The sequence below is a fragment of the Eleutherodactylus coqui genome, chromosome 1 (assembly GCF_035609145.1).
Source record: "Eleutherodactylus coqui strain aEleCoq1 chromosome 1, aEleCoq1.hap1, whole genome shotgun sequence".
Lineage (NCBI taxonomy): Eukaryota > Metazoa > Chordata > Amphibia > Anura > Eleutherodactylidae > Eleutherodactylus > Eleutherodactylus coqui.
The window spans coordinates 43,207,013-43,232,544 of record NC_089837.1 but is presented as its reverse complement, the minus strand read 5'-3'; the positions used below and the strand labels follow the sequence as shown (position 1 = coordinate 43,232,544).

General features: G+C 46.8%; 3 protein-coding genes across 3 annotated transcripts in view; all 3 read left to right on the top strand.

The window, feature by feature from the left end:
* The window catches only part of LOC136608229 (oocyte zinc finger protein XlCOF8.4-like), a 158,423-nt gene that overhangs the window by 17,600 nt on the left and 115,291 nt on the right, over positions 1-25,532 (top strand). The gene's annotated exons all lie outside the window — the stretch shown is intronic.
* LOC136615068 (gastrula zinc finger protein XlCGF66.1-like) lies at positions 15,687-17,403 on the top strand. The gene is made up of 4 exons (XM_066594149.1): positions 15,687-15,822; positions 16,941-17,087; positions 17,171-17,294; positions 17,393-17,403. The coding sequence occupies exons 1-4, from the start codon at positions 15,718-15,720 to the stop codon at positions 17,401-17,403; spliced, it is 387 nt and encodes a 128-aa protein (XP_066450246.1). The 5' UTR covers positions 15,687-15,717.
* LOC136614908 (zinc finger protein 721-like) overlaps positions 20,330-25,532 on the top strand; it is a 39,379-nt gene continuing 34,176 nt past the window's right edge. The window contains exon 1 of the mRNA XM_066594143.1: positions 20,330-21,778. Within this exon, the coding sequence (XP_066450240.1) occupies positions 20,357-21,778 (1,422 nt within the window). The 5' untranslated portion in view covers positions 20,330-20,356. The remainder of the gene's footprint in view (positions 21,779-25,532) is intronic.

The window sequence follows — 25,532 nt, the reverse complement described above, 5'->3', positions numbered from 1 at the left end:
GTGTGACCCACAAGGAGTGAATGACCTTCGTTCCACCTCATCGGGTGCTTAGCCATCATATGCCTGCGCATGCTGGTGGTGGTCAGGCTGGTAATGGTGGCTCCCCTGCTGATCTTGGTGCAGAACAGGTTGCAAACCACTGTTCGTCGGTCATCCGCACTCTCACTGAAAAACTTCCAGACCTTCGAACACCTAGCCCTCTGCACGGGAGTTTGCCGTGAGGAGGTGCTGTGGGGAACTGTTTGGGGATTACTTGCTCTGGCACTGCTTCTGCTTCTGGCCACCCCATTGCCTCTTCCAACCTGTTCTGGTGCTGCACTTGCCTCCCCCTCTGAAGCCCTGTCTACAGTAGGCTTACCAACCCAGGTCGGGTCAGTCACCTCATCATCTACCAGCTCTTCCTCTGAATCCTCAGCCTGCTCTTCCCTCAGACTTACTGCCCTAACAACAACCTCACTGACAGACAACTGTGTCCCATCATCATCATCATCCACAAATAGCTCTTGAGACACTACTTGGAAGTCCCCAGTCTCATCACCCTGAGTCTGTGAAAGGTCCAAATTTCGGGTATCGGTCACGACAAACTCCTCAGGTGGCTGATGAACCGTTTTTTCCGACTCAGGGCGGGGACCCGAAAACAGTTCCTGGGAGTATGCCTGTTCTGAATCTCTCCTTTTCCTGGAGTGACCAGGCTGCAAGGAAGGAGGAGCAGCCTGAGGATTCACAGGTCCAGTCTCTTAGCTAGCATGAGTGGACTGCGTGGAAGACTGGTTGTTGGATAAATTACTTAACGCATTACCCGCTATCCACGTCATCACCTGATCGCACCGTTCTGCTTTTAATAATGGTCTACCATGCGGACCTGCAAACTGTGAGATGAAGCTAGGGAGCGTAGATACCCGGCGCTCTACTAATCCCTCAGCAGCAGGCACTGTTTCACCCCACCCAGGACCTTGGCCTCTGCCCACACCCTCATTCGGACACCCATGTTCACATCCTCGACCTCGACCCTTAGCTCTAGTCTTCATCATGTTGTAAAATGCACCTGGTCAAAATGCAACGCAAATTGCGAGGTATTTTGCGTACGCTTATAGCCCCAAATAGACACTGTAAACTGCGTATAGTGTTGTTAGATAGTGTGGATTGACAGGACCTACGCACGGGTATATAGCGTACGCCGTGAGCACCCCCCAAAAAAATTTAAACAGTGTATACTGTTGTCAGATAGCGTAGATTGACAGCACCCACACATGGGTATATAGTGTATGCTTTGAGAGGGCAAAAAAAAAAATTTTAAACAGCGTATACTGTTAGATAGTGTGGATTGACAGGACGCACACAGGGGTATATAGCGTACATTTAAAGCCCACCCAAAAATTAAAAAAATTAAAAATGATAGGAGTTTTGTTACTTCCTATGTACTTTATGTACACCGCTAGCAGTATACTGCATAAAACTGGTAACAGTATGCAGTATACAGCTGGGATGCTTGAGAATACTTTGTGCGCACTACTGCTCCCAGCCATCCAAACTGCTGATGCACACAATAAGAGGAGTTGGAGGCAGTGGAGGACTGTTTGGTTCTTGGAACAAGGATCACTGCCTAACCACAACCTCTACCCTACACTATCGCTTTCCCTGAATATCAGCAGGTCTGTCCCTCAGCTCATGCAGCATGCGTGTGAGGCGAGCCTCAGGTGACCAGAGTTTTTATACTCAGAGGTCACCCGATCAGGCCAGCCAGTCACTGCTATAGATGTGCACAGGGTTGGCACGTCACAGCAGGAGGTGCAAAGCTTTCCCTGCATGTTTATCGGCTAAAAAATGGCGCTAACATGTGGGGAGGAGAGGATATAATTTTCTCGAGCACCCCGTAGTGCTCGCTCGAGTAACGAGCACCTTCGAGTATGCTACTGCTACTACTGGTCATTATGTTACGTTCGCTGGGCGCACTAAAGTGCCATGCCTCCGTACAAACGCAAGATTGTGTCCATTTAAAACCACAATCACACACAGAGTGGGACCAATTGGACACAAGGACCAATTGCACCGCTCCAGGCAAACATGGAAGGACACTTGGAACCTGAGCCTAAAAGTGGGGTGTTCGTTCCAATAAGGTTGTCCCCACTGTCTTTATCTGGAACCTGGCTATGCCTGATTAGGAGCCTGGAGAGAAGCTTAAAACATACATAGGGCACGACACTGTATACACACACACACACACACACACACAACAGAAGTGCACATATAGCACATGTCTGGGCACCTGCACAGATATACCACACATGTCACTGTTCACACCTACATGCAACCCCACCCAGAGCTCACATGCATGCAGATAGTAAACCATAGCTAGTCCAATTGTCCTCACAATGAAGGAATAGAGAGAGTCAGCCATCGTGCTTACATAGGAAACAGTGTCAGGCAACACCCATCTGATAAACACACACACACACACACACACACACACACACACACACACAACATAAGACGTCTGGAGGCCGCACCTGTGAAAGGGAAGGAAAGAGGGGTTCTGTGTATGGTCCAGACCGTCTTCAGGTACAGTGAGAGACACTGTCGCGTCTTACCTTTGCCATGTTTCTAACACAGCCAATAAAGCCCTCTAGCCAGCCCAGGTATTTGATGTGTTTTATCCCAAGGACACCTGCTGTAACGAATGAAGTCCTTGATTGGTTGCATCAGGTGTGTTTGGGACAACTGATTTGCATACTCTCATGCAGCCTGTTTATACAGCAGATACATTGTTGGCTCGTTCAAACAAGAATCGTTCAGTCTTTCTCGTTCGCTGTATAAGCGACTGAGAGGGACCGAACGAGCGCTGGTTAAACCGATATTTATGCCTGTGTAACATGAACGACGAACAAGAAGTGCAGGAAGTCCGCAGCGCTCACTGTGGATGAACACATGAAGAAAAAAAATACAAGAAAATTACAATAAACAGAGTTAGGGCAGATAAATCAGCAGCATATCTCCACAACCGCACGCCGTGTGAGTGCGCCCCGCGGTGACGGGGAACACAAAGTGCTGTAACTATGTGCACTAGAGATGAGAGAGCATCAAGATGCTCGGGTGCTCGAGTTGAGCTTTCCGTGATGCTCGAGAGTACGTTTTGAGTAACGAATCCCATTGAAGTCAATGGGCGACTCGAGCATTTTTGTATATGACCGATGCTCCGCTAAGGTTTTCATTTGTGAAAATCTGGAAAACCTACGAAAGTGATGAAAACGACACAGAAACAGATAGGGCAGGCGAGGGGCAACATGCTGGGCTGCATCTCAGGTTCCCAGGTCTCACTATTAAGCCACAATAGCGGCAAGTGTGCGCCCCCCCCCCCCCCCCAACACTTTTTACTTTGGTCAAACCCTCATTAGCAAGGCACACCTTAGCTAAGCACCACACTACCTCCAACCAAGCACAATCACTGCCTGCGGGACACACCGCTGCCTCTTCTCCTGGGTTACATGCTGCCCAACACCCCCCCCCCTCCCCGCACGACGCTGCGCCCGCAGCGCACACAAAAGTGTCCCTGCACAACCTTCAGCTGCCCTCAGGCACACGCTGGCTTCATAGCCACATGTCTATTTATAAGTGTGTCTGTGATGAGGAGGAACCGGAGGCACACACTGCAGAGGGTTGGCAGGGCCAGGCAGTGACCCTCTTCGAAAGGGGTGGGCGACAGCCCACAATGCTGTTGAGAATGGATGAGAAATTGATGTTCGATCTTCATTCCAATCCTGTGCCACCTCCATCAGGAGCTGCAAACGTGGGCATAAAGGGGAGTCCGCTGCCAGCCCAGCACTTCTACACATCTCCACAATGCAGCAATACTCGGTGTGGGAAGTATGTGAGCGGGCCCTGGGTCAGCCTCTGTCCGAGCAAACACCTTGTGTGGACAAGGTGCTGCGAGTGATATAGCAATGGGGACTACATGTGTCCACACACTACTCATTCTGTTTGGGTGTCGGATACCTCATCGACAACGCAAAGGGTAAACCATCTGCACTCTGCACCCTACCCAAGTCTGTCAGTGTTTTGGGGAAAGGCAGGTACAACTCCGCTATGGCAAGTCTGTGTGCACCCGCAGCATGGGTGGCTAGCAGGAACACACAGACGGTACAGAAAGAAATCCCATTGCAGTGCCCCGGATAGCTGAGGTTACGTGAGAGGAAAGGCAGCCTAAGATGAAGTCAGCCATGTGTGCCAGGATGCCAGTATGCAAGACATGGCTGTCCTCACTAGGAAGATCACTTTCAGGATCCTCCTCCTCCTCGTCCACAGGCCATACACGCTGAACAGATGGGAGGCAAGCAGCATGGGTACCCTCTGTAGTGGGCCCAGCTGTCTCTTGCCCCTCCTCCTCCTGCTCCTCCCCCTCTTCCAAAACACGCTGAGATATAGACATGAGGGTGCTCTGACTATTAAGCGACATACTCTCTTCCCCCGTCTCCTGTTCTGACCGCAAAGCGTCAGCCTTTATGCTTTGCAGCGCACTTCTCAGCAGGCATAGCAGAGGAATGGTGACGCTAATGATTGCAGCATCGCCGCTCACCATCTGGGTAGACTCCTCAAAGTTTCCAAGGACCTGGCAGATATCTGCCATACATGCCCACTCCTCAGTAAAGAATTGAGGAGGCTGACTCCCACTACGCCGCCCATGTTGGAGTTGGTATTCCACTATTGCTCTACGCTGCTCATACAGCCTGGCCAACATGTGCAGCGTAGAATTCCACCGTGTGCGCACTTCGCAAACCAGTCGTTACTCTGGCAGATTAAACCGATGTTGCAGGGTCCTCAGGGTGGCAGCGTCCGTGGTGGACTTGCGGAAATATGCGCAGACGCGGCGCACCTTGCCGAGCAGGTCAGATAAGTGCAGGTAGTTTTTCAGAAACCGCTGAACCACCAGATTGAAGACGTGGACCAGGCATGGCATGTGTGTGAGGCTGCTGAGCTGCAGAGCCACCACCAGGTTACGGCCATTGTCACACTCGACCATGCCCGGTTGGAGGCTCAGCGGCAAAAGCCAGAGGTCGGTCTGCTCAGTCAGACCCTGCAACAGCTCGGGAGCCATGTGCCTCTTGTCACCTAGGCTGAGTAGTTTCAGCACGGCCTGCTGACGCTTGCCCAACGCTGTGCTGCTGCGCCGCGCCACACCGACTGCTGGCGACGTGCTGCTCACATTTCTTAATTGAGAGGTAGAGGTTGCATAGGAGGAGGTGGCATAGACCGCCGCAGATACCAGAACCGAGGAAGGACCCGCAATTCAGGGTGTGGGTAGGACGTGTGCGGTCCCAGGCTCTGACTTGGTCCTAGCCTCCACCAAATTCACCCAATGTTTTGTCAGGGAGATATAGTGGCCCTGCCAAGTGGACCTTCCCAGTCACCGCGTTGGTGAGGGCCTGATTGATGTTGCGGGAGACATGCTGGTGTAGGGCTGGGACGGTACACCGGGAAAAATAGTGGCGACTGGGGACCGAGTAGCACGGGGCCGCCACCATCATGTTTTTGAAAGCCTCCGTTTCCACAAGCCTGTATGGCAGCATCTCCAGGCTGATCAATTTGGCAATGTGCATGTCTAAAGCTTGAGCGTGCGGGTGCGTGGCGGCGTATTTACGCTTGCGCTCTGACGCTTGCGCTAGCGACAGCTGGACTCTGCGCTGTGAGACATTGCTGGATGGGGCCGAGGACAGCGGAGGTGAGGGTGAGGGTGTGGGTGCAGGCCGGGAGGCGCTCATGCCTGTGTCCTGAGAGGGGGGTTGGATCTGAGTGGCAGGTTGGGGCACAGGGGGAGAGGCAGTGGTCTGACCCGGAGGCGGTGAACGGCCTTCGTCCCACCTTGGGGGGTGCTTGGCCGTCATATGCCTGCGCATGCTGGTGGTGGTGAGGCTGGTACTGGTGGCACTGTTTGTCAGTCGTCCGCGTTCTCACTGAAAAACATCCACACCTTTGAAGACCCAGGCCTCTGCACGGTGGCTTGCCATGAGGGGGTGCTTTGGTAAACAGTTGGGGGATTTTTCGGTCTGGCCCTGCCTCTACCCCTGGCCACCCCACTGCCTCTTCCAACCTGTCCTGCTGCTGCACTTGCCTCCCCCTCTGAAGACCTGTCCTCTGTTGGCTTAGCGAACCAGGTGGGGTCAGTCACCTCATCGCCCGGGAACTTTCCAAAGGTTGGGCATCGGTCACGACAAACTCCTCAGGTGAGAGAGGAACGATTTTTTCCCAATCAAGGCAGGGGCCGGAGAACAGTTCCTGGGAGTCTGCCTGCTCATCAGAATGTGTCATTTTCATGGAGTGAGGAGGCTGGGAGGAAAGAGCAGCAGCCAGAGGATTCAGAGTTGCAGCAGTGGACGGCGTAGAAGACTGGGTGGTCGATACATTGCTGGATGCATTTTCTGCCAACCACGACAGGACCTGCTCACACTGCTCTGTTTGTAATAAAGGTCTACCACGTGGACCCATTAATTGTGAGATGAATGTGGGGACCCCAGAAACTTGCTTCTCTCCTAATCCCACAGCAGCCAGCTGCGATTCACCTGGACCAGGAACTTGGCCTGTGCCCACACCCTCACTTGGACCTCCGCGTCCTCGCCTGCATCCACGTCCTCGACCCCTACCCCTACCCCTCAGCATGGTGTATTACGAATAGAGCAGACACAGAGCGGTTTAAATAGTTATGGAATTATTTGCGTACACTTTCACGCTGACAGCGGTATTGTAACGCTAACTCCAGGCAGAAATAAAGAATACGGAAGGCCTAGGCCTAGCTGCAAACAGGCCTAGCTGTGAAATAGTGATCCACTACAACTCCCAGCAGCCAGATAGTAAAATGCACACGGTCACAGGTAGCCCAATGAAGGAGCTTTTATTAAAATTTTTTTGAAAAACAATACAGGCTACATAGCGTGTATATGACTTTCCCTCTATCAGGGGCTGTCGCCGTACGCTGTGCGTGTGAAGCTGACGGCACACACAGAGCGGTGTAAAAAACTATGGAATTATTGGCGTCCAGTTGGAGGCTGACAGCGGTATTGTAACTGCAGTAAAAAAAAAATTATACGCAAGGCTGCAGAAAGGCCTAGCAGGGTAATAGTGAGCCACTACAACTCCCAGCAGCCAGGCAGTAAAATGCACACGGTCACAGGTAGCCCTAAGAAGGACCGTTGAGGTTCTTGTAGACAGGATTCCACACTATCACTGTCCCTGCCTCACCAGTACTGTCCCTATACTCTGTATAATAGACTGCGGACTGAGAACGCTATAGCTGTAATTGCCTGCACAGCCAGAGATGGAAAAAAAATTGGGCGGCAGCGTCAGGGCAAATCTCAGCAAGACCCTTAGGGATAATATTAAGTCACTGGGCTAGAAGGGGTTAAAGACACAAACCCACAAAGTCACCAATTTCTTCTACTCCATACATTAAATGGGAGCTCCGCCCCATCACATCACATGACCATCAGCACACCGCCATGAGAGTGACATCATCACAGGTCCTTCAGCCACTACTTCTCCTCAGTGCTGAGCTCCACCCCTTATATACTGATCACATGGTGGTGACATCATCACAGGTCCTTCAGCTATCACAATGTAGCAGGTCCTGCTCCCTGCTGTTATCAGCCAGAGGATATATATACACATATACAGCACACTGATATCAGCTACATTATATTACAGTATCAGAGCTCTGCGTGTGACTCCGGCCGGCAGGTAAGAGGCGGCGGAGGGTCTTGTGGGGAGGTCAGACACGGTCCATGTGGTTATTACTACTGGGGTGCGGGGGAGGAATGTATGAAGGTCCCAGAGGATGGATGGCGGTGATATACTGAGCTGTGGAAGTGTTCCTGGCCGGTGGGGAGAGAACGCTGCGGAGGAAGAGCGCTGATGAGGCCAGAAGGGATAATAGATTATTATTGGTAATTACCACAATACAAAGTGACCGAACAAAACAGAAATGTAACCCCATCAGTATTCGGGGTGACGCCCTTCACCTTCACAGCTGCATCAGTTCTGCTACGGACACTTGCACACAGTTTTTGAAAGAACTCAGCAGGGAGGTTGTTCCAGACATCTTGGAGATCTAAGCCCAGATCTTCTGTGGATGTCGGCTCGCTCCAATCCTTCTGTCTCTTCATGTAATCCCAGACAGACTGGATGGTGTGAGATCAGAGCTCTGTGGGGCCAAATCATCACTTCCAGGACTCCCTGTTCTTCCCTACACAGAAGATGGTTCTTAACCCCTTAGTGACGGAGCTTTTTTGTTTTTTTTTCTATTTTCGTTTGTTCCTCCCCCTTTTAAAAAAAAATTGTAACTCCTTTATTTATCCATCGACGTCGCTGTATGAAGGCTTGTTTTTTGCAGGACGAGTTGTATTTTTCAATGGTGATATTTAATGTACTGAAAAACTTTTTAAAAATTATAAGTGGAGAGAAATGAAGAAAAAACAACATTCCGCCATCTTTCGGTGCGTCCTGCCATGCCTTATTCCAGCGATCATAAGTGCTGTGCTGCAAGTCCCTCAAAGGGACTCAAATAGTGTAAAAGAAAAGAAAAGGAAAAATGTAAAAAAAAAAACCTTTTTTGTGCTTTTTTTTTTTTTATTAGCATAAAAGAATTAAAACGGCACATATTTGGTATTGACACGTCCGCAACGTTGTGTAGAAAAATTTGAACACGCTTTTTATTTTGCACGGCAAAAAGCGTAAAAAAAAAACCGCTAAAAAACAGGCAAACTGCAAATTTTTAGCATTTTGTCTCCCAAAAAATGCAATAAAAGTGATCAAAAAAGCTGTATATTCCCCAAAATGGTACTAATAAAAACTACAGCTCGTCTCACAAAAAATAAGCCCTCAGAGAGCTCCATCCATGGAAAAATAAAAAAGTTACAGGACTTTGAATGCAGCTATAAAGAAAACAAAAATTTGCAAAAAAGTGGAAAAACCTAAAAAAATATAAGCATTTTGGTATCGTTGCAATCGTACTGACCCGCAGAAAAAACATATTGAGTCATTTATGCTGCATGATTAACGTAAAAAAAAACCCAAACAATCTATGGCAGAATTGATGCGTTTTCTCTCCCTGTTGTCATAAAAAAAAAAGTTTTACGATATAGTCTATGTACCCAAAAAATGGCACCGATAAAAACTACAGCTCCCCACGCAAATAACAAGCCCTTATACGGCCGCGTCGAAGGAAAAAAAAAAAAGTTATGGCTTTTGAGATGAAAATCCGCCAAAAATCGTTGCATCCTTAGGCTGGATTCGCACGAACGTATATCGGCTTGGTTTTTACGCGGAGCCGATATACGTCCTCATCTGCAGGGGGTGGAGGATGGAAGAGCCAGGAGCAGGAACTGAGCTCCCGCCCCCTCTCTGCCTCCTCTCCGCCCCTCTGCACTATTTGCAATGAAAGGAGGCGGGACGGGGCTAAATTCCGAGAATTAGCCCCGCCCTGCCCCACCTCTCCCCATTGCAAATAGTGCAGAGGGGCGGAGAGGAGGCAGAGAGGGGGCGGGAGCTCAGTTCCTGCTCCTGGCTCTTCCATCCCCTCTGTTTTTAAATAATGTGTACTCGGCAAAATGCCTTCTGCCATGCAAGCTTATTCTTGTGCGACACATTCAGACATGTTTCACTGATTGCTATGGTAAGCAGGCAGTCAGTAGTGGACTGAGTCAGTCAATGTAAGTATTTGCTTCTCCTAAAGGCTAATGCCCACGGCCGGATTTCTGCCGTGTTTTACATGGTCGAAATCCACAGCGTTATGCCGCAGCTATTAGGTTCTGCTGAACCTAATAGCTCAATGTTCACACTATAGAATCCACCGCGGAATTCCGTAGCGTGAAAGAAACCGGGAATACGCGCGGCCGGCTTCTATTGTAGTCAATGGAAGCCGGCCGTCATGCTATACTTCTGCTGTAGCACAAGAGAAGAATCGCGTGATTACACGTCCCTGCCCACCGCCAGCCGCATCATCCCGCACTGTGGGCGCATCACACGTTGTATTGTCAGGCAGGACGCGTAGAGCGGATCCAGAGAGGTGAGTATGGGGTCTTTGGGGGGCGTCGTGACTGACTCTGCTGTGATATTCCGCTGGCGGAGTCCGTCATGGCCGTTGGCATAAGGCCTGAGGCGTAGTATTTTGTGCTGTACATTCTTTTTTATTTTATTAGTTTGAGAAAAATTTCAATATGCCAAGAAGGTGTGTTCTGAACTTTATTTTGGGTGTAAAGTTGGTAATTTAGATAAACACTGGGCCCCAAGTATATGCTGTGTATGATGTGTTAGGCTTCTCACTGGATGGGAAAATGGTGCACATCATATTAGCAATTCCAATGATTTGGAGGGAACAGAGGGGTATTGAACTGATTGCTATCTTTGTTTAACTTGGGCTGCATTCCCACGAACATATATCGGCTTGGTTTTCAAGCCGAGCCGATATACATCGTCCTCATGTGCAGGGGTGGGAGGATGGAAGAGCCAGGAGCAGGAACTGAGCTCCCGCCCCCTCTCTGCCCCCTCTCTGCCCCCTCTCTGCCCCCTCTCCGCCCCCTCTCCGCCCCTCTTCACTATTTGCAATGGGGTGAGGTGGAATGGGGGTGGGGCTAATTCTCGATATTTATCCCCGCCCCCGTCCCGCCTCCTTTCATTGCAAATAGTGCAGAGGAGCGGGGAGGAGGCAGAGAGGGGGCGGGAGCTCAGTTCCTGCTCCTGGTTCTTCCATCCCCCCCCCCCCCCCCCCCGCACATGAGGACGACGTATATCGGCTCGGCGTGAAAACCAAGCCGATATACGTTCGTGGGAATGCAGCCTTACATTAAGGCAATCACATCTAAAGCAAAACATACAATTAACTATCCCAATTTGCCATCTGCTGCAGCATTACATCATACTCCATTCTGTCCTACAGCCCTGGGGTCATGACACCCTCGTGGCTTCGTGTGTGTGTGTGTGTGTGTGTGTGTTAGGCGTACGGGACCCCCGAACATTGTTTGGGGCATTTAAAGGGTTGACCACGTGGCTTGTCTGGGCTGTTGCCTGTGCGTGTTAGCTGTAATAAACAGCTGACACCTGCAATGTATGGAGGAACATGGCAGCGCTATCTCCCTCCACAAGGTCCTGCAGTGGCAGGACATAAAAACACTATGGGGCCGTCACTAAGGGGTTAAACAGATATACAAATAATAGTCATGGGCAACTGTAACAAAACAAACCATATATCAATAGTATCCAAACACATTACAGGTAAGAGATGAAAACACCTAGGAGTGATTAAAACAACAGGTTGTAGTCTCAGCAAGTGGAGAGAGTACTTGAAAGAAGAACAGACATAGTAGTTCAGCCTAGATAGAGCCCCCCACTACGTTCGCTGGAAAGCCACTGACTTTGCCTGTAATACCAACCCTGGTCATTGCAGTGAGAACGGAGCTGTTTGCACTTTAACCTCTTAGTAACCAAGCCTGTTTGCGCCTTAATGCCAGGCTAAATTTTGGAAATCTGACATGTCACTTTAACATAGCATACCTCCGTAAAGGTTTTGCATATCTGAGTGATTCTGACATTGTTTTTTTCTCCACATGTTGTACTTCATTTAGGTGGTGAAAATAGACCGATAGAATTTGTGTATATTTATTAAAAGTGCCAAAATTGGGAACATTTTGAAAAAATATCGTGTTTTTTCACATTTTCAATTGTAATATCTCAAATATGTCCAAACATACTGTACAAAGTTTTGCTAAGATATATATTTCCATCTGTTTACTTTATTCTGAATGCACATTTGAAAAACATTTTTTCCTATAGTTTACATGAAAATGAGGATTTGCACCCCAAAATGGATCCCCTGTTTGTCCCGTGTTCAGAGACATACCCATTGTGGCCCTAATCTTATATCTGGATGCACAACAGGGCCCAAAACGAAAGGAGCAGTGTCTTTTAGAACAGAGATTTTGCTTGAAGTCCTTTTAGGCCTCATTGCCCACTTGTAGAGCTCTTGAGCGTCCAAAACAATAGAAAATGACCCCATTTTGAAAACTAGACCCCTTAACGAATTCATCCAGGGGTACACTGTGTATTTTGATCCCACAGTTTTTGAATGAATTCAAGCAGAGCAAAAGGAAAAAATTGTTATTTTAAGAACAGCGTGTACAGCACACTTGTAGAGTTCTTGAGCTGCCAAAACTATTGAGAATCCCCACAAATGACCCCATTTTGAAAACTAGACCACTTAACGCGTTCATCTAGGGGTGTATGGTGTATTTTAACCCTACAATTTTTGAATAGATCTGAGCAAAGCAGTAAGAAAAAATTACAATTTTCATTTTTGGGCAATTGTGGCAATTTTTAAAAACTGTTTTTTTTTTTTGTACAGCACACATATAAATGAAGACTTTCACCCCAAAATGGATCCCCCTGTTTGTCCCGTGTTCAGAACCATACCCATTGTGGCCCTAATCTATTTACAGGACACATGGCTAGGCCTATAATGGAAGGAGCACACGTTGGATTTCAGGGTACAACGGAATAAATTCCAGGCCCCCTTGCTCACTTGTAGAGACATTGAGCGGCCAAAACAATAAGGAACCCCCTTAAAAGCCCCAATTTTGAAAACTAGACCGCTTAACGAATTCCTCTAGCGGTGTACTGCACATTTTAACCACACAGTATTTAAATAAATCTAAGCAAAACAGAAGGAAATTTTTTTTTTGGCAATTTTGTCAATGTAACAACAGTTTTTTTTGTACAGTGTACATAGGAATGAAGACGTTCACCCCAAAATGGATACGCCCGTTTGTCCCGTGTTCTGAAACATACCCATTGTGGCCCTAATCTACTTACAGGACACATGGCAAGGCCTATAATGGAGGGAACACCCGTTGGATTGCAGAGCACAACTGAATACATTCCAGGACCCATTGCTTATTTGTACGGAATAAAAATGGACTCCCTAAAATTCCCCCCCCCCCCCCGCCCACACACGCTCCGCGCCCTTTTCGGCGTTCCCCCAACTCTTAGATAAAAGTAATAATGTGAACTATGTGGTATTTCCGAAGACAGGGGTAATTACAGAGGCTGGTTGGGATGGGTACATGGGGCAATAAAACTGGGTATCCCCCCTCCTCTCATGCTTTTTGGGGGTATTTCATGACCTCAGCGGCAGGTATGGGGTGTAAAAAGTGGCGCTCCATGAATCTTCGTAAGCTTGCTGAGGTGCGGCGGTCTCACACAGAAGGCGCTCAACAAGCTGCTCCTGGAACTGCAGGAAGGCGAGCGTTCCCGGGGCTTCTTGTAAAACACGTATTACAGGTAGCGGTCTGAATAACGCCGGGCTCACACGGCCGTAGGTGGAATCTGCTTGCGGAGGCCCGCAGCGGATCCCAGCTGTGAGCCCTGTGTACGGCCACGCAATGTACTGCGCATAACTGCCTACTCACAGAGGCGGTCATGCGCAGTACACCTTTTTTTGGTATGTATTTTCACACCGTCACTTAGCGATGACGCCGGTACCCGCAGCCCGTATACAATGTAGTTGCGTATGGGCTGCGGGTATATCCACGAACATGGAGCACAATGGGCTCTATGCTGTGGATATCCACAGTAAAATAGAACCTGCTGCGTTCTCTTTTCTGCGAGTGGATTACACAATTCCAACCCACTAATGTGAGCGGAATTGTGTAATCCAATGCGATTGATCTGCGGATCACCTCCAGTAAAAAGTTTCATCTCCTCTCGTTTTTTATTTTTTTATTTTTTTACGTGACCGCCATTATCCATTGGATAACGGCGAACGCGTGACCAGGAACCGCACACCGCGCCCCCCCTGTGAAATCTCCAGGCTCTTGGCTCAGTTTTGTAGCCAGGAGCAGGGAGAATTTAAATTAACCTGGCAATCCACAGCTTTTGCGCATGCGTCCGCCATTTTGGCAAAGGGTGTGTGCGCAGAAGCGGAGATAAGGTCCATGGATAAATCCGGGGGCTTTATGTACATACTTTCATCCTCCCTCACGGATATGATCCGTGAGGGGAGATGAAACGTAAGCTTTTTAAACTTTTTGTTTACTTTTTTTACACTTTTTTTTTTACTTTAAATCGTCACTGTTATCCATTGGATAACAGTAATCATGTCCCCAGTGACCGTAGTCAGCAGCAAAGGGATTTTGAATTTCCCGGGGCCTGAGCCCCTCTGTGCAAGCGCCCAATAATTGATGTTGGGCGCGCATGAGCAGAAGGGGACTTCAGGTCCCGGAACACCTTCAGGAGCCAGGAGATTTTGAATTTGCCGGGGTTCCCGGCCTTCTGCCCATGAGCGTGACATCATTTGTCTGGCGCGAATGCGCAGAAGAGCGGCGACGGGTCACGGAGGACCCCTTCACCGCAGAACACCTCAGAGAAGGCGGGTGAGTAATTTCAGATGTCCTGATGGGGTCCGATCCATCAGGGCAGCTGAATCTAAAACTTTTTTTTTCGTTTTATTGCAATCGGCGCTATTCATTGGATAATGCCGATTGCATTGCTGAGGGGGACTGCCCGCAGCCCAGGATGACAGCTCCATGTTGTCGGCTACCTGTGGGTACAGACAGCATGGAGCTGTCACGTCCATAGCCCATGGGCTTTATTCCCTGCGGGACACGTGTTTTTACGTCCTCAGGGAATAAAGCCCACTTGGGCAGGATGTAGAAATACTATGGGCTGGTCACTAAGGGGTTAAAGAATTCAGCTCAGTGCACAAGCACACTGATCCAGTGAACAGGTGATCAGCGAGGGTGCTGGATGGCGGACCCTTGCTGATCTTCTAATGATGGCTCATCCTAAATATAGGGCCCTGAATAGTTTAGAACTGGACAATCCCTTTAATTATGATTCTCTTCTATATTCATCTAAATAAGCCATGGACCATAAATATACAGTCAGGAGAATGAGCTGTGATCTCCTGTATTATACCGGTGTGACAGGAGCTGTGTGATCATCATCAGTAACTGTGATAGGAGTGTCAGTGTCTCCTAGTCAGTTTCTGTGGTCGCATTCATGTATCAGCCTCACACAGACTGTGAAATTGACTAGAAGCTGAATACATAACCCCAAGTAGATCTTGGCTGGTCAGGACTGAGATCACATGACCATCTGAGGAGAAGGAGGCTGGGAGACTCAGACAGGAAGGAATAACTAACCAATGTAACATTAGCCCACTTATATACACTGGGGGATACCTACATAGGGAATGGGGGGGGGGAATCTGTGGAGTGGCTCTTTAAGGGTGTTCAGATCACAGAATTCAACATGGATTTTTCCACGTGAATACTGTGAACTGTGGATTTCTGTAAATCTGCGTGTGTAATTCTCGGCGTGGAAATAGCATAAAATCCATGGAAAGTGACACAACTTTTTTTTTTTCTCCCCGGGATTTTAATATCTGCATGTGAGAAAATTCTGTATCATACGGATTATAGCGCAGATTCCCACTGATTATAATGGGTGCAGATTTGCGGTGGAATTTTCCATGGAATGTCAATATCCGCAGCAAACATCTGCCGTCTGTGTGAACATACCCGTATACATGTGGTGACGGCTCTGAGAGCCTGCGTCTCTCAATGCTCAGTAAGTGAGGTTCTGTATATCACACTGTATGATTTGGGGCCTTTTCTTTCTCATAAAGGGCCGGCAGCACTAGAACCCTCCAGTTCATCCAGTTCTCTCATATGCTCACCCAAAATGGTCCTCATGAATGACCCACCGAGGATGGAGAAGACCAGCAATGAGATTACCAAGAGGATATTAAGCCTCACCTTAGAGATCATCTACCTGCTGACCGGAGAGGTAAACTTTTCTATATTCCTATCAGCTTTATTATATTAGTAGCTGATATAACCGGCCTTGCCAGAGTTAATTTGATACAGGCATTTACGTGTTTGCACAAAACATTTTATGAAGTCAAGGTTACTTTAGAGTAACCGAAGAATAAGCTATGTATACATATAGAGGAGCGTTAGACTCTCCTCAGGCTGTATGTATGGATGTCCCTCTGCAGAATGTACCACACCTCCCACTCTCCTCATTTAGGACCTAAAGAATGCTCCTGCCAAATTTCATGCTTGTACGACACTGAGAAGTTCCATTATATAGGGGTGTACTTACTTTTGCACTTAGCATTGAATAATCAAGTTGTGACCCCATTACTTTTTCTATTTAGGACCTAAAAAATGATTATCCCAAATATTATGTTTGTACAACATCAGGATTTTAGAGAATTAGATTTGGTACATTACACAGGGGCGCGAATACTTTTGCGCTTAGCATTAAATTTTCGAGTTGTGACCCCCTTTACTTTTCCTATTTAGAACCTAAAGAATGCTTCTGCCAAATTTCTTGTTTGTACGACATCGGGAAGTTAGAGAATTAGTAGTGAGTCAGTAAGGACTTTTATTTGTGTGTGTGTGTGTTATATCCTGTATAACGGCTTCCAGACCTTCCAAGTGAGGGAGAACTGAAGAACTGAACAGCAGATGAACAATCCAGCACAGGAACAATCCAGTGTCCTCTATAACAGCTTCCAGACCTTCCAAGTGAGGTCAAAGAAAGAGCAGAAAATGTGAAGATTGGCCACCAATATGGTCAGTTCTGTATGGTGGGAACCAATGAGCTAATAGTAATGTTGTAGGAGCAATGAGAATGGTAAGTAGGCTCCTTGTAATGAGGAGGAAAGCGCAGCCAGGAACCAGCCGGATCACACGGCCGGAGTTTGGCCTGGAGACTTGGACTTTTGCCACTAGGTTGACATCTATATAGACATTGTAAATATTGGTGTCAGGAGGAGAACACATGGTCCATCTAGTCTCCCTTGTAGAGGCTTATATACAGTGGGATCACAATCTCAGACTTTCTACTGAAGTCGGTATACTGTGTTCAGTTCTCTACATGTGTCTTTCCATACACAGGATTATATAATAGTGAAGACATCGGGTGACGGTACAACTCCCAACAGCGAGGAGCCAGAGCCCCATCACAGAGGCTCCTCCTCACCTATACAGGAACAGAAGATCCTAGAACTCACCAACAAGATCACTGAGCTGCTGGCTGGAGAGGTGACACTACTGGGAATGCTGGGAAATTATACAGTAACAGCACTAGAGGAGTCTGGGTAATGACGTTATCATTGTGTTGTCAGGTTCCTATAAGGTGTCAGGATGTCGCTGTCTATTTCTCCATGGAGGAGTGGGAGTATTTAGAAGAACACAAGGATCTGTACAAGGACGTCATGATGGAGGACCACCAGCCTCCGATATCACAAGGTAAGAAGAGATTACATATGTAGTGTAGTTTCACACGAGCGATCGCGTCTTTGTGGCCATGATTTTTGAGTGTTAGCAATGCAATTTTTTTTTTTTAGAATATTCTTGATCGCTGCCGCCCTATAATGCACGTTCCGTGTGTTGCGGTGCTATAAATAGAAGGCTTCATAGGGAAATAGGAGAGATTAAAAAAATCGCACATCGCAAAAAGACAGAGCATGCTGCAATTTTTTTTGTTCTCTCATCATCGCAGGAGTGAAAATATCGCTAATGGAAAGGAAAGCATTGTATATCATTGGTTTCATTAATCAGCTTTTTTAACTGGTGAGAAATCGCACAATTTTCTCACCTGTGTGAAGCCACCCATGAGCCTCTTTCACATGGGCAACAGCAACATCGCTGCATTTTCTCACGGCGATATTGCATTTTTTGTGTTGCTACAAAGTTGCACGACTTTATAGCCCCCTTTTGCCAGGATTTTTGGAGTGCTGGAAATATAACCCTATTCCAAAAATAAGCCCTGGTTGCATTAAAAAGACAGAACGCATTACCTAACAGACGTCTACGCCGCATGTCTCCTCTCAGGTCCCCACTAGAGATGAGCGAGCCTATTCGGCCACGCCCCTTTTTCGCCCGAGCGCCGCGATTTTCGAGTACTTCCGTACTCGGGCGAAAAGATTCGGGGGGCACCGTGGGTGAGTGGGGGGTTGCAGCGGGGAGTGGGGGGGAGAGGAAGAGACAGAGGGCTCCCCCCACTCTGCCACGCCGCCCCCTGGCGCCCCCGAATCTTTTCACCCGAGTACTGAAGTACTTGAAAATCGCGGTGCTCGTTCGAGTAAATACTCGAAACGAGTAGATTCGCTCATCTCTTGTCCCCACCACTATTTTGAAGTCTTCAGACAGCGCTTCCTGGATTGGAGGTTCAAAAACCCTGCCTCCAGGAAGTGCTGGCTCTGATTGGCTGAGCTGCAGCGCTTAAGAACCAATCACTGCAACACTTGATGAACCAATTACACCTATTCAATGCAGCCGCATGAAAGCGGTCTAAGTAATTATCGCTTCTGTGTGAAAGGACCGAAGCCATCATCTTTGGGATGACTTTGTGGCACTTAAGTGGACAACATTCGTATCGTGTAAAAGGACCCTTGAAGCCCCCCCCCCCCCCCCCCCATACACATTAGACTTTAGTTGTCCAAAACCTGCTGATAACGGTAGGTTTGGCAGCCGGACAAGTCTCTAATGTGTCCGGGGCGGCTCAAGCTTCATTTGGCATATGATATTTGAGAAAAGAAGAATCGAATGTTAACTTTCATAGCCGGATCCTCCTGTTCCTGGGAGATAAGGCGTCATCAGAGTTGTCTGGCTGCAGCTTACCTCTAAACACATGAACGTTTGGCCCAGATGAACTTTCATCCATGTGGGGTATCCGTGGGAAACGGCCGTGGGATGAGCAATTGTTCTTGGAACAGTTTTTGAATGTGTATGGCACCTTAATGCTCCGAGTTTATGGTGAATATGGAAGGTAATGATTATTGTCCAGTTATAGACAAAAAAGAAAACGCATTTTGCCTTAGGTTTTTTGTTTTTTCCGAATAGCATTTTGCCGTGAGGCATGCAAGGTGTGTTCAATTTCTTGTAAGGATTGTTACACATGTGGCAATAGCAAACATATATATTTGCTTTTTTAAACGTACAAAAGGAAAAGTATGCAAAAGAGGCCTTTCTTTTACTGTTTTGAATATTTTTAAGTTCTTCCATCATATGATTGCTCAGATAATGCACTGCAATACTTCTATGCTGCAGTGTATTATCACTTGTCCTAGCACTCACAGGCTATGGCAGACCTAGATGATGTTGTCTGGCATCCATTGGCCCTCTGCGATCAATATCACGGGATGTAGCAGTGCTTCAGCTCTCATGCACTCCATATCAGTTACCCCTCTAGGCACAGTCCTACACAGATAGCTGTCCATGCCTCCTATTGGGTGTAGTAGTTAACCGTTTCACATTTTAAGTAAATAAATCAAAATGGTAAAAAATAAAGTGCTTCTTCTGCCTCCGTTTGTCATCTCCGCTCCATCCTGGGCACTTACCAGCAGGCCGTTACAGATGTGCAGACTTTTCTTGTATAGAGCCTTGGGGCTTGTGGGAAGGCGCAGGCCTGCTGTAATCACCAACCCAGAAGTTAGGATTCCAACCGCATGCAGAGTTGCGTCTTTTCCGTAAATTAAACATAATCTGCACATCATTAAGTGTCATATTTAGAATTCTTTTTACTTTTGGGGGATATTGATTTTTACAATAAAGTAAGCCGTATGTGGTAGGTGTTCCATAAAACCTGCATGAATCGATGCCTCATAAGGCGAAGTACATACAAAGGCCGGAATCACATGTATAGTTTTTGTTTCTGTTTAGAAAATATAAAGAGGTGCTTTTATTTCTAAGCCTTGTCGGATCCAATTCTGCGTTTTGTCTCAAAAACTGCAGCTCAAATGACATGAAAAGCCAAAAGTAAAGAATGACTGGCAGCATAAGCAGGATTGCAAATGTGAAAAAAGGCTTCTTTATTCCCCCATTACATGGATAGCGACGTTTCGGCCTGTGTGGCCTTCCCCCATTACATGGATAGCGACGTTTCGGCCTGTGTGGCCTTCCCCATTACATGGATAGCAACGTTTCGGCCTGTGTGGCCTTCCTCATGAGGAAGGCCACACAGGCCAAAACGTCGCTATCCATGTAATGGGGGAATAAAGAAGCCTTTTTTCACATTTGCAATCCTGCTTATGCTGCCAGTCATTCTTTATTGTGGATTCTAACGTGGACCTTTGGTTCTTTTTTGGTCCGGACTTGGCTTATGCATCCTTTGACCTGACCCCTGATAGGGTTGAAGTGTGCTGCTGGTGTACTTTATCTTGTATGAAAAGCCAAAAGTGTGTTTCCAGCCTAATACAAATTCTATACATTTTTGGACTTTTGCGATCTGAAAAAAAAAAAATCACAAAAACCTTTTTTTTTTTTTACTTCTAACAGATAATCCACCTGAGAACTCAGAAGGCAACTTGATGTTATCGTGTAATTATAAAGTAGAAGATGAAGATATCATGCAGCGCTCTTCAGCAGAAAACCTCATCACCCTTCATGTTCATCCACAGCTTGTCAGTACAGATCTGTCATATAATCCTCCTAATCATAAGGAACCTTCTCTCGACCAATCACAGCTTGCCAGTACAGATCTATCATATAATCCCCCTAAACGTGAGGAGCCTTCTACTGACCAATCACAGCTTGTCCTTACAGATCTGTCGTATAATCCCCCTAATCATGAGGAACCTTCTCTCAACCAACCACAGCTTGTCAGTACAGATCTGTCGTATAATCCCGCTAATCATAAGGAACCTTCTCCTGACCAATCACAGCTTGTCAGTACAGATCTGTCGTATAATCCCGCTAATCATAAGGAACCTTCTCCTGACCAATCACAGCTTGTCAGTACAGATCTATCATGTAATCCCCCTAATCATGAGGAACCTTCTCCTGACCAATCACAGATGGTTACCTCACCTCCAACTCACAAAGTGGGTAAAAAGTTTGAGTGTGGTGAATGTGGAAAACAGTTTTTAAAAAGATCAGGTCTTTTTATACACACAAGAGTGCACACAGGGGAGAAGCCGTACTCCTGTTCACACTGTGGGAAATGTTATGCATATAGATCACACTTGAATGCACATGAGAGGATTCACACAGGAGAGAAACTGCATTCATGTTCAGAATGCGGGAAACGTTTTAGCCAGCAATCAGAACTTGTTAGACATGAGAGAATTCACACAGGAGAGAGGCAGTTTTCATGTTTAAAATGTGGGAAATCTTTTATCAAAAAAGCAGATGTTGTTAGACATCAGAAAAGTCACACAGGAGCGAAGCCATTTTCATGTTCAGAATGTGGAAAATGTTTTGCACATAGATCACACTTAATTGTACATGAGAGAATTCACACAGGAGAGAAGCCGTTTTCATGTTCAGAATGTGGCAAATGTTTTGCACACAGATCATACTTTATTAAACATGAGAGAATGCACACAGGAGAGAAGCTGCATTCATGTTCAGAATGTGGGAAACTTTTTACCCGGAAATCAGATCTTGCTACACATCACAGAAGTCACACAGGAGAGAAGCCATTTTCATGTTCAGAATGCGAGAAATCTTTTATCCAAAAATCAGATCTTGTTAGACATCAGAAAATTCATACAGGAGAGAAGTCCTATTCATGTTCAGAATGTGGGAAAGGTTTCATCCAAAAATCATGTCTTATGGCACATCAGAGAATTCACACAGAGGCGAAGCCCTATTCATGTTCAGAATGTGGGAAATGTTTTGCAGTGAAATCAAATCTTACTCAACATGAGAGAACTCACATAGTAGCGAGGCCTTCTGTTAATAATGTGGGAAATGTTTTACTACTCATACCAGTTGTAGATATCATCAAATAATTCACATGTTTTGATTTCTATACGTGGAAAACCTTTTACAAGGAAACCAGATTCCTATTTTGAATGTGAAAAATGCTGAAACCAGATTTTTAACACATCGGGTTTTGCCTTTAGATCAACGTTGCAGGATGATGCTGAACTGGGTGTTAAAATTATTTAACCACCATTACAAGATACAGAAAGTGGCCGTATACTTACCAATGTACTAATACCAGAGGGCAGGTAGAAGCACCGCAACTCCCAGCATGCAGACAGTCAGATGGAGGAGCATTACACAGGGTCAGGTACTGATGAACAGCCATTCACACCTTGTAAGCCTGTATGGTGCACTACAAGTACTAGGTGGTCTGACACCCTTTGTATGCTCTCCCACCCTGCATGTTGAGGGATGTGCTCACACGAGGGGGTCGGATACAGCAGTGGAAGACCTGTAAATGATCATGGAAACTATTTGCGTATGGTCGCATATGCGTGCTGTTATCAACAAGGATGGATGCGGATGGTCCGTGTGGAAGACTAAGCACAAAAATGCAACTTTTAGGGCTTGTTCACATGAACAAGAAACTCGCTTGAGTTCTAATTATCCATATTCCCCCTTGCAGTGTGTTCTATTTCGGGGCGTTCCCGCAGGAGGGGTCGCCCATTGTTTCCTATTGAACCTTGGAAACTCGTATGCCATGTGATGTACATGTGACGGTGATGCGATTACTCTCATTAAAGTATATTGGAAACACTTGCCATACTTTTACGCTTATCTGAATGTTCCGAGAAAATCGTTATCTCTCTCTCACTCTCTCTCCCCCACCCCCCCCCCCCCACCCCGCTCCCCCCTGCTCACCGCTCTCCCCTGCTCACCGCTCTCCCCCACCGGCACCCAAATGTTTTGAGACGTGCGGGCAGGTACTCGCATAAGGCACTACTCGCTCCAGTAATTTCCCTTAGCGAGTACGCTCGCTCATCTCTAATTGTAAACTTTCTTATTTGTTTCCTTATAAATATTCAATAAACCTATAATTAAGAAAAACAAAACAAACGCGGATTTTTAAGTGAATTAAGAGCGTTTTCAGAACGGAAAAGCTACAGAAACCATAATCTCTTACGGTGCGTTTTTTGTGTTGCCCATCGATCTCTATGGTGAAAGCCCGCTGCACATATCTGGTGTTCCTGCAATATAAATAGATGAGCCTCCATGCTGTCCGTATCAAAAACGCAGTATTTCTCAAATGTCGTGCAGGACAAAAGCCATGATGTGTGAAGGTTTGTAGACGTTCCTTCCGTTGACGTGTACTGTAGACACTGCAGGATTCTCAGTGTTACTCCCTGTGTGAAGGCGGCTTTATATCTTGGTGTAGAGACCTTGGGGTGAGCGCCTCAATCCTGCCTTTGCTCTAGAGCAGCACACGGCCCCCTGCTTGAGAAAGACCTCCTCAAGGTCGAAACGTCGCAGCTAGCTTATGGAGGAATAAAGTTCTTCCTTTTAAAAGCCAAGTCCTGGAGGGCTGATTTCACCCCAAACCAATGGAGGGGTAATTATACTGATACGGGTCAATAAGTCCACACCTATCCTGAAATCCTGCACCACGCTTATATATATTCTACCACCTTGGGGCATTGTATTTGGGTTGTGCTGTTGCCCACTTCATTTATACTTTGATATACTGCTGGGATATTATACAGTAACAGCACTAGAGGAGTCTGGGTAATGACGGTATCATTGTGTTGTCAGGTTCCTATAAGGTGTCAGGATGTCGCTGTCTATTTCTCCATGGAGGAGTGGGAGTATTTAGAAGCACACAAGGATCTGTACAAGGACGTCATGATGGAGAACCACCAGGAGACATATAAGACATACATATATAGCATAGAAAAAAAAGTATATGTACTATATATACGCCCCATATTATTCAGACTACAAAATGCACTTTTTATCAGAAAAAATGTGTTGAAAGGTTTTTATGTCTAAGGCCCCCATATACATTAGACTTTAGTTGTACGAAACCCGCTAATAACAGCCATGTGGCCAGACAACTCTAGTTTGTCCAGGGCAGCTCAGCTTTCCTTTGACAGTTGATGTTTACGAAAGAAGAATCAGGGGAATCTTTATCAGTTTGGGACAGATGGCTCTTTTAAAGGAGTTATGTTTTTTCAAATTAAACATTTTTCTCAGCTCAGCATGTTAAAATTAAAAAAATAAAGCAACCTCACCCATCTTTGCACCTCCTCCCCTCCTAGGCACTGCTCTGTCCCGGTTCTCTGCCACTGGGAGTCTGTGAGAACACTGAAGCCAATCAGAGGCTGCAGCATCACCTTGTGAACTCCTGGCATCAGCATTCACATCCTTGGTGCCATGATGCCAGGAGTTCCCTGCAGCCTCTGATTACCCGCAGCCATCATCTGACTTCTGGTGGCAGAGAATGGGGACTGAGCAGCAGGAGGCGGTTATTGGTGACTCTGGGGATCTGAAGATCGGTGAATATGTTTTCTTGTTTATTTTAACTTATGCCAAGCTGGTAACATTTTTTTATTTTAAACCACACAACCCCTTTAGGCTGGTCATACACATTAGATAAAACTAGGTTGATGATTGTCTGGTTTTGCAGAAACAGCCATTCTAGTGTATACTTACTGTTACAGTTGTTCAAAGCGGTCATATATGCTCACTGTGTGGCGGATGAACTATCTTTCTGAGAACGTTCTTTGAAGGAAAAGATTATGAAATGAAAGATCTTTTGTCTATCAGACAAGACATTCAAGCCCAGATGATTTCTCTCCAGATGGTGACAGTCTGTCCTTAGTCACATCTGTACGCTCAGAGATAGAAGTCCAGAAACCACATTTGCACATTTACGCTTTTTCACAATTTCAAGTACAGGTAACTAGAGATGAGCGAGCATACTCGTCCGAGCTTGATGCTCGCTCGAGTATTATGGTACTTGAGATGCTCGTTACTCGAGACAAACACCACGCGGCACTCGAGTCAATTCCATTTCCTTCCCTGCATGTTTAGCGCCATTTTCTGTCCAATAGACATGCAGGGAAGGCATTAAAACTTCCTCCTGTGACGTTCCAGCCCTATCCCACCCCCCCCGCAGTCAGTGGCTGGCGAGATCAAGTGACCGCCAAGTATTTAAAGCGGTCCCGCCCACGGCTCGCCTCAGACACACGCTGGCAGAGATTAAGCGGGTGCTGCTGGTGCTATAGTGAGAGAGTTGGCGTCTTCAAGAACCCCAACAGTCCTTCTTAGGGCCACATCTGACCATGTGCATTACTGTTGTGGCTGTTGGGAGCAGTTTTGCACCCAAAATTTTTTTTTTCATCTCGGGCTCTGCAGGCTATTACAGCTATAGCGTTCTCAGTCTGCAGTCAATTATACAGAGTGTAGGGGCAGTACTGGTGAGGCAGGACAGTGGTAGTGTAGAATCCTGTCTACAAGAACCCCAACGGTCCTTTTTAGGGCTACCTGTGACCGTGTGCATTTTACTGCCTGGCTGCTGGGAGTTGTAGTGCCTCACTATTACCCAGCTAGACCTTTTTGCAGCCTTGCATATAATTTTTTTCTGACTGCAGTTTGCGTTACATAACCGCTGTCAGCCTCCAACTGGACGCCAATAATTCCATAATTTTTTACACCGCTCTGTGTGTGCCGTCAACTTCACACGCACAGCGTGCGGCGACAGCCCCTGATAGAGGGAAAGTCATATACACGCTATGTAGCCTGTATTCTTTTTCAAAATTTTTTTAAAAAAAGCTC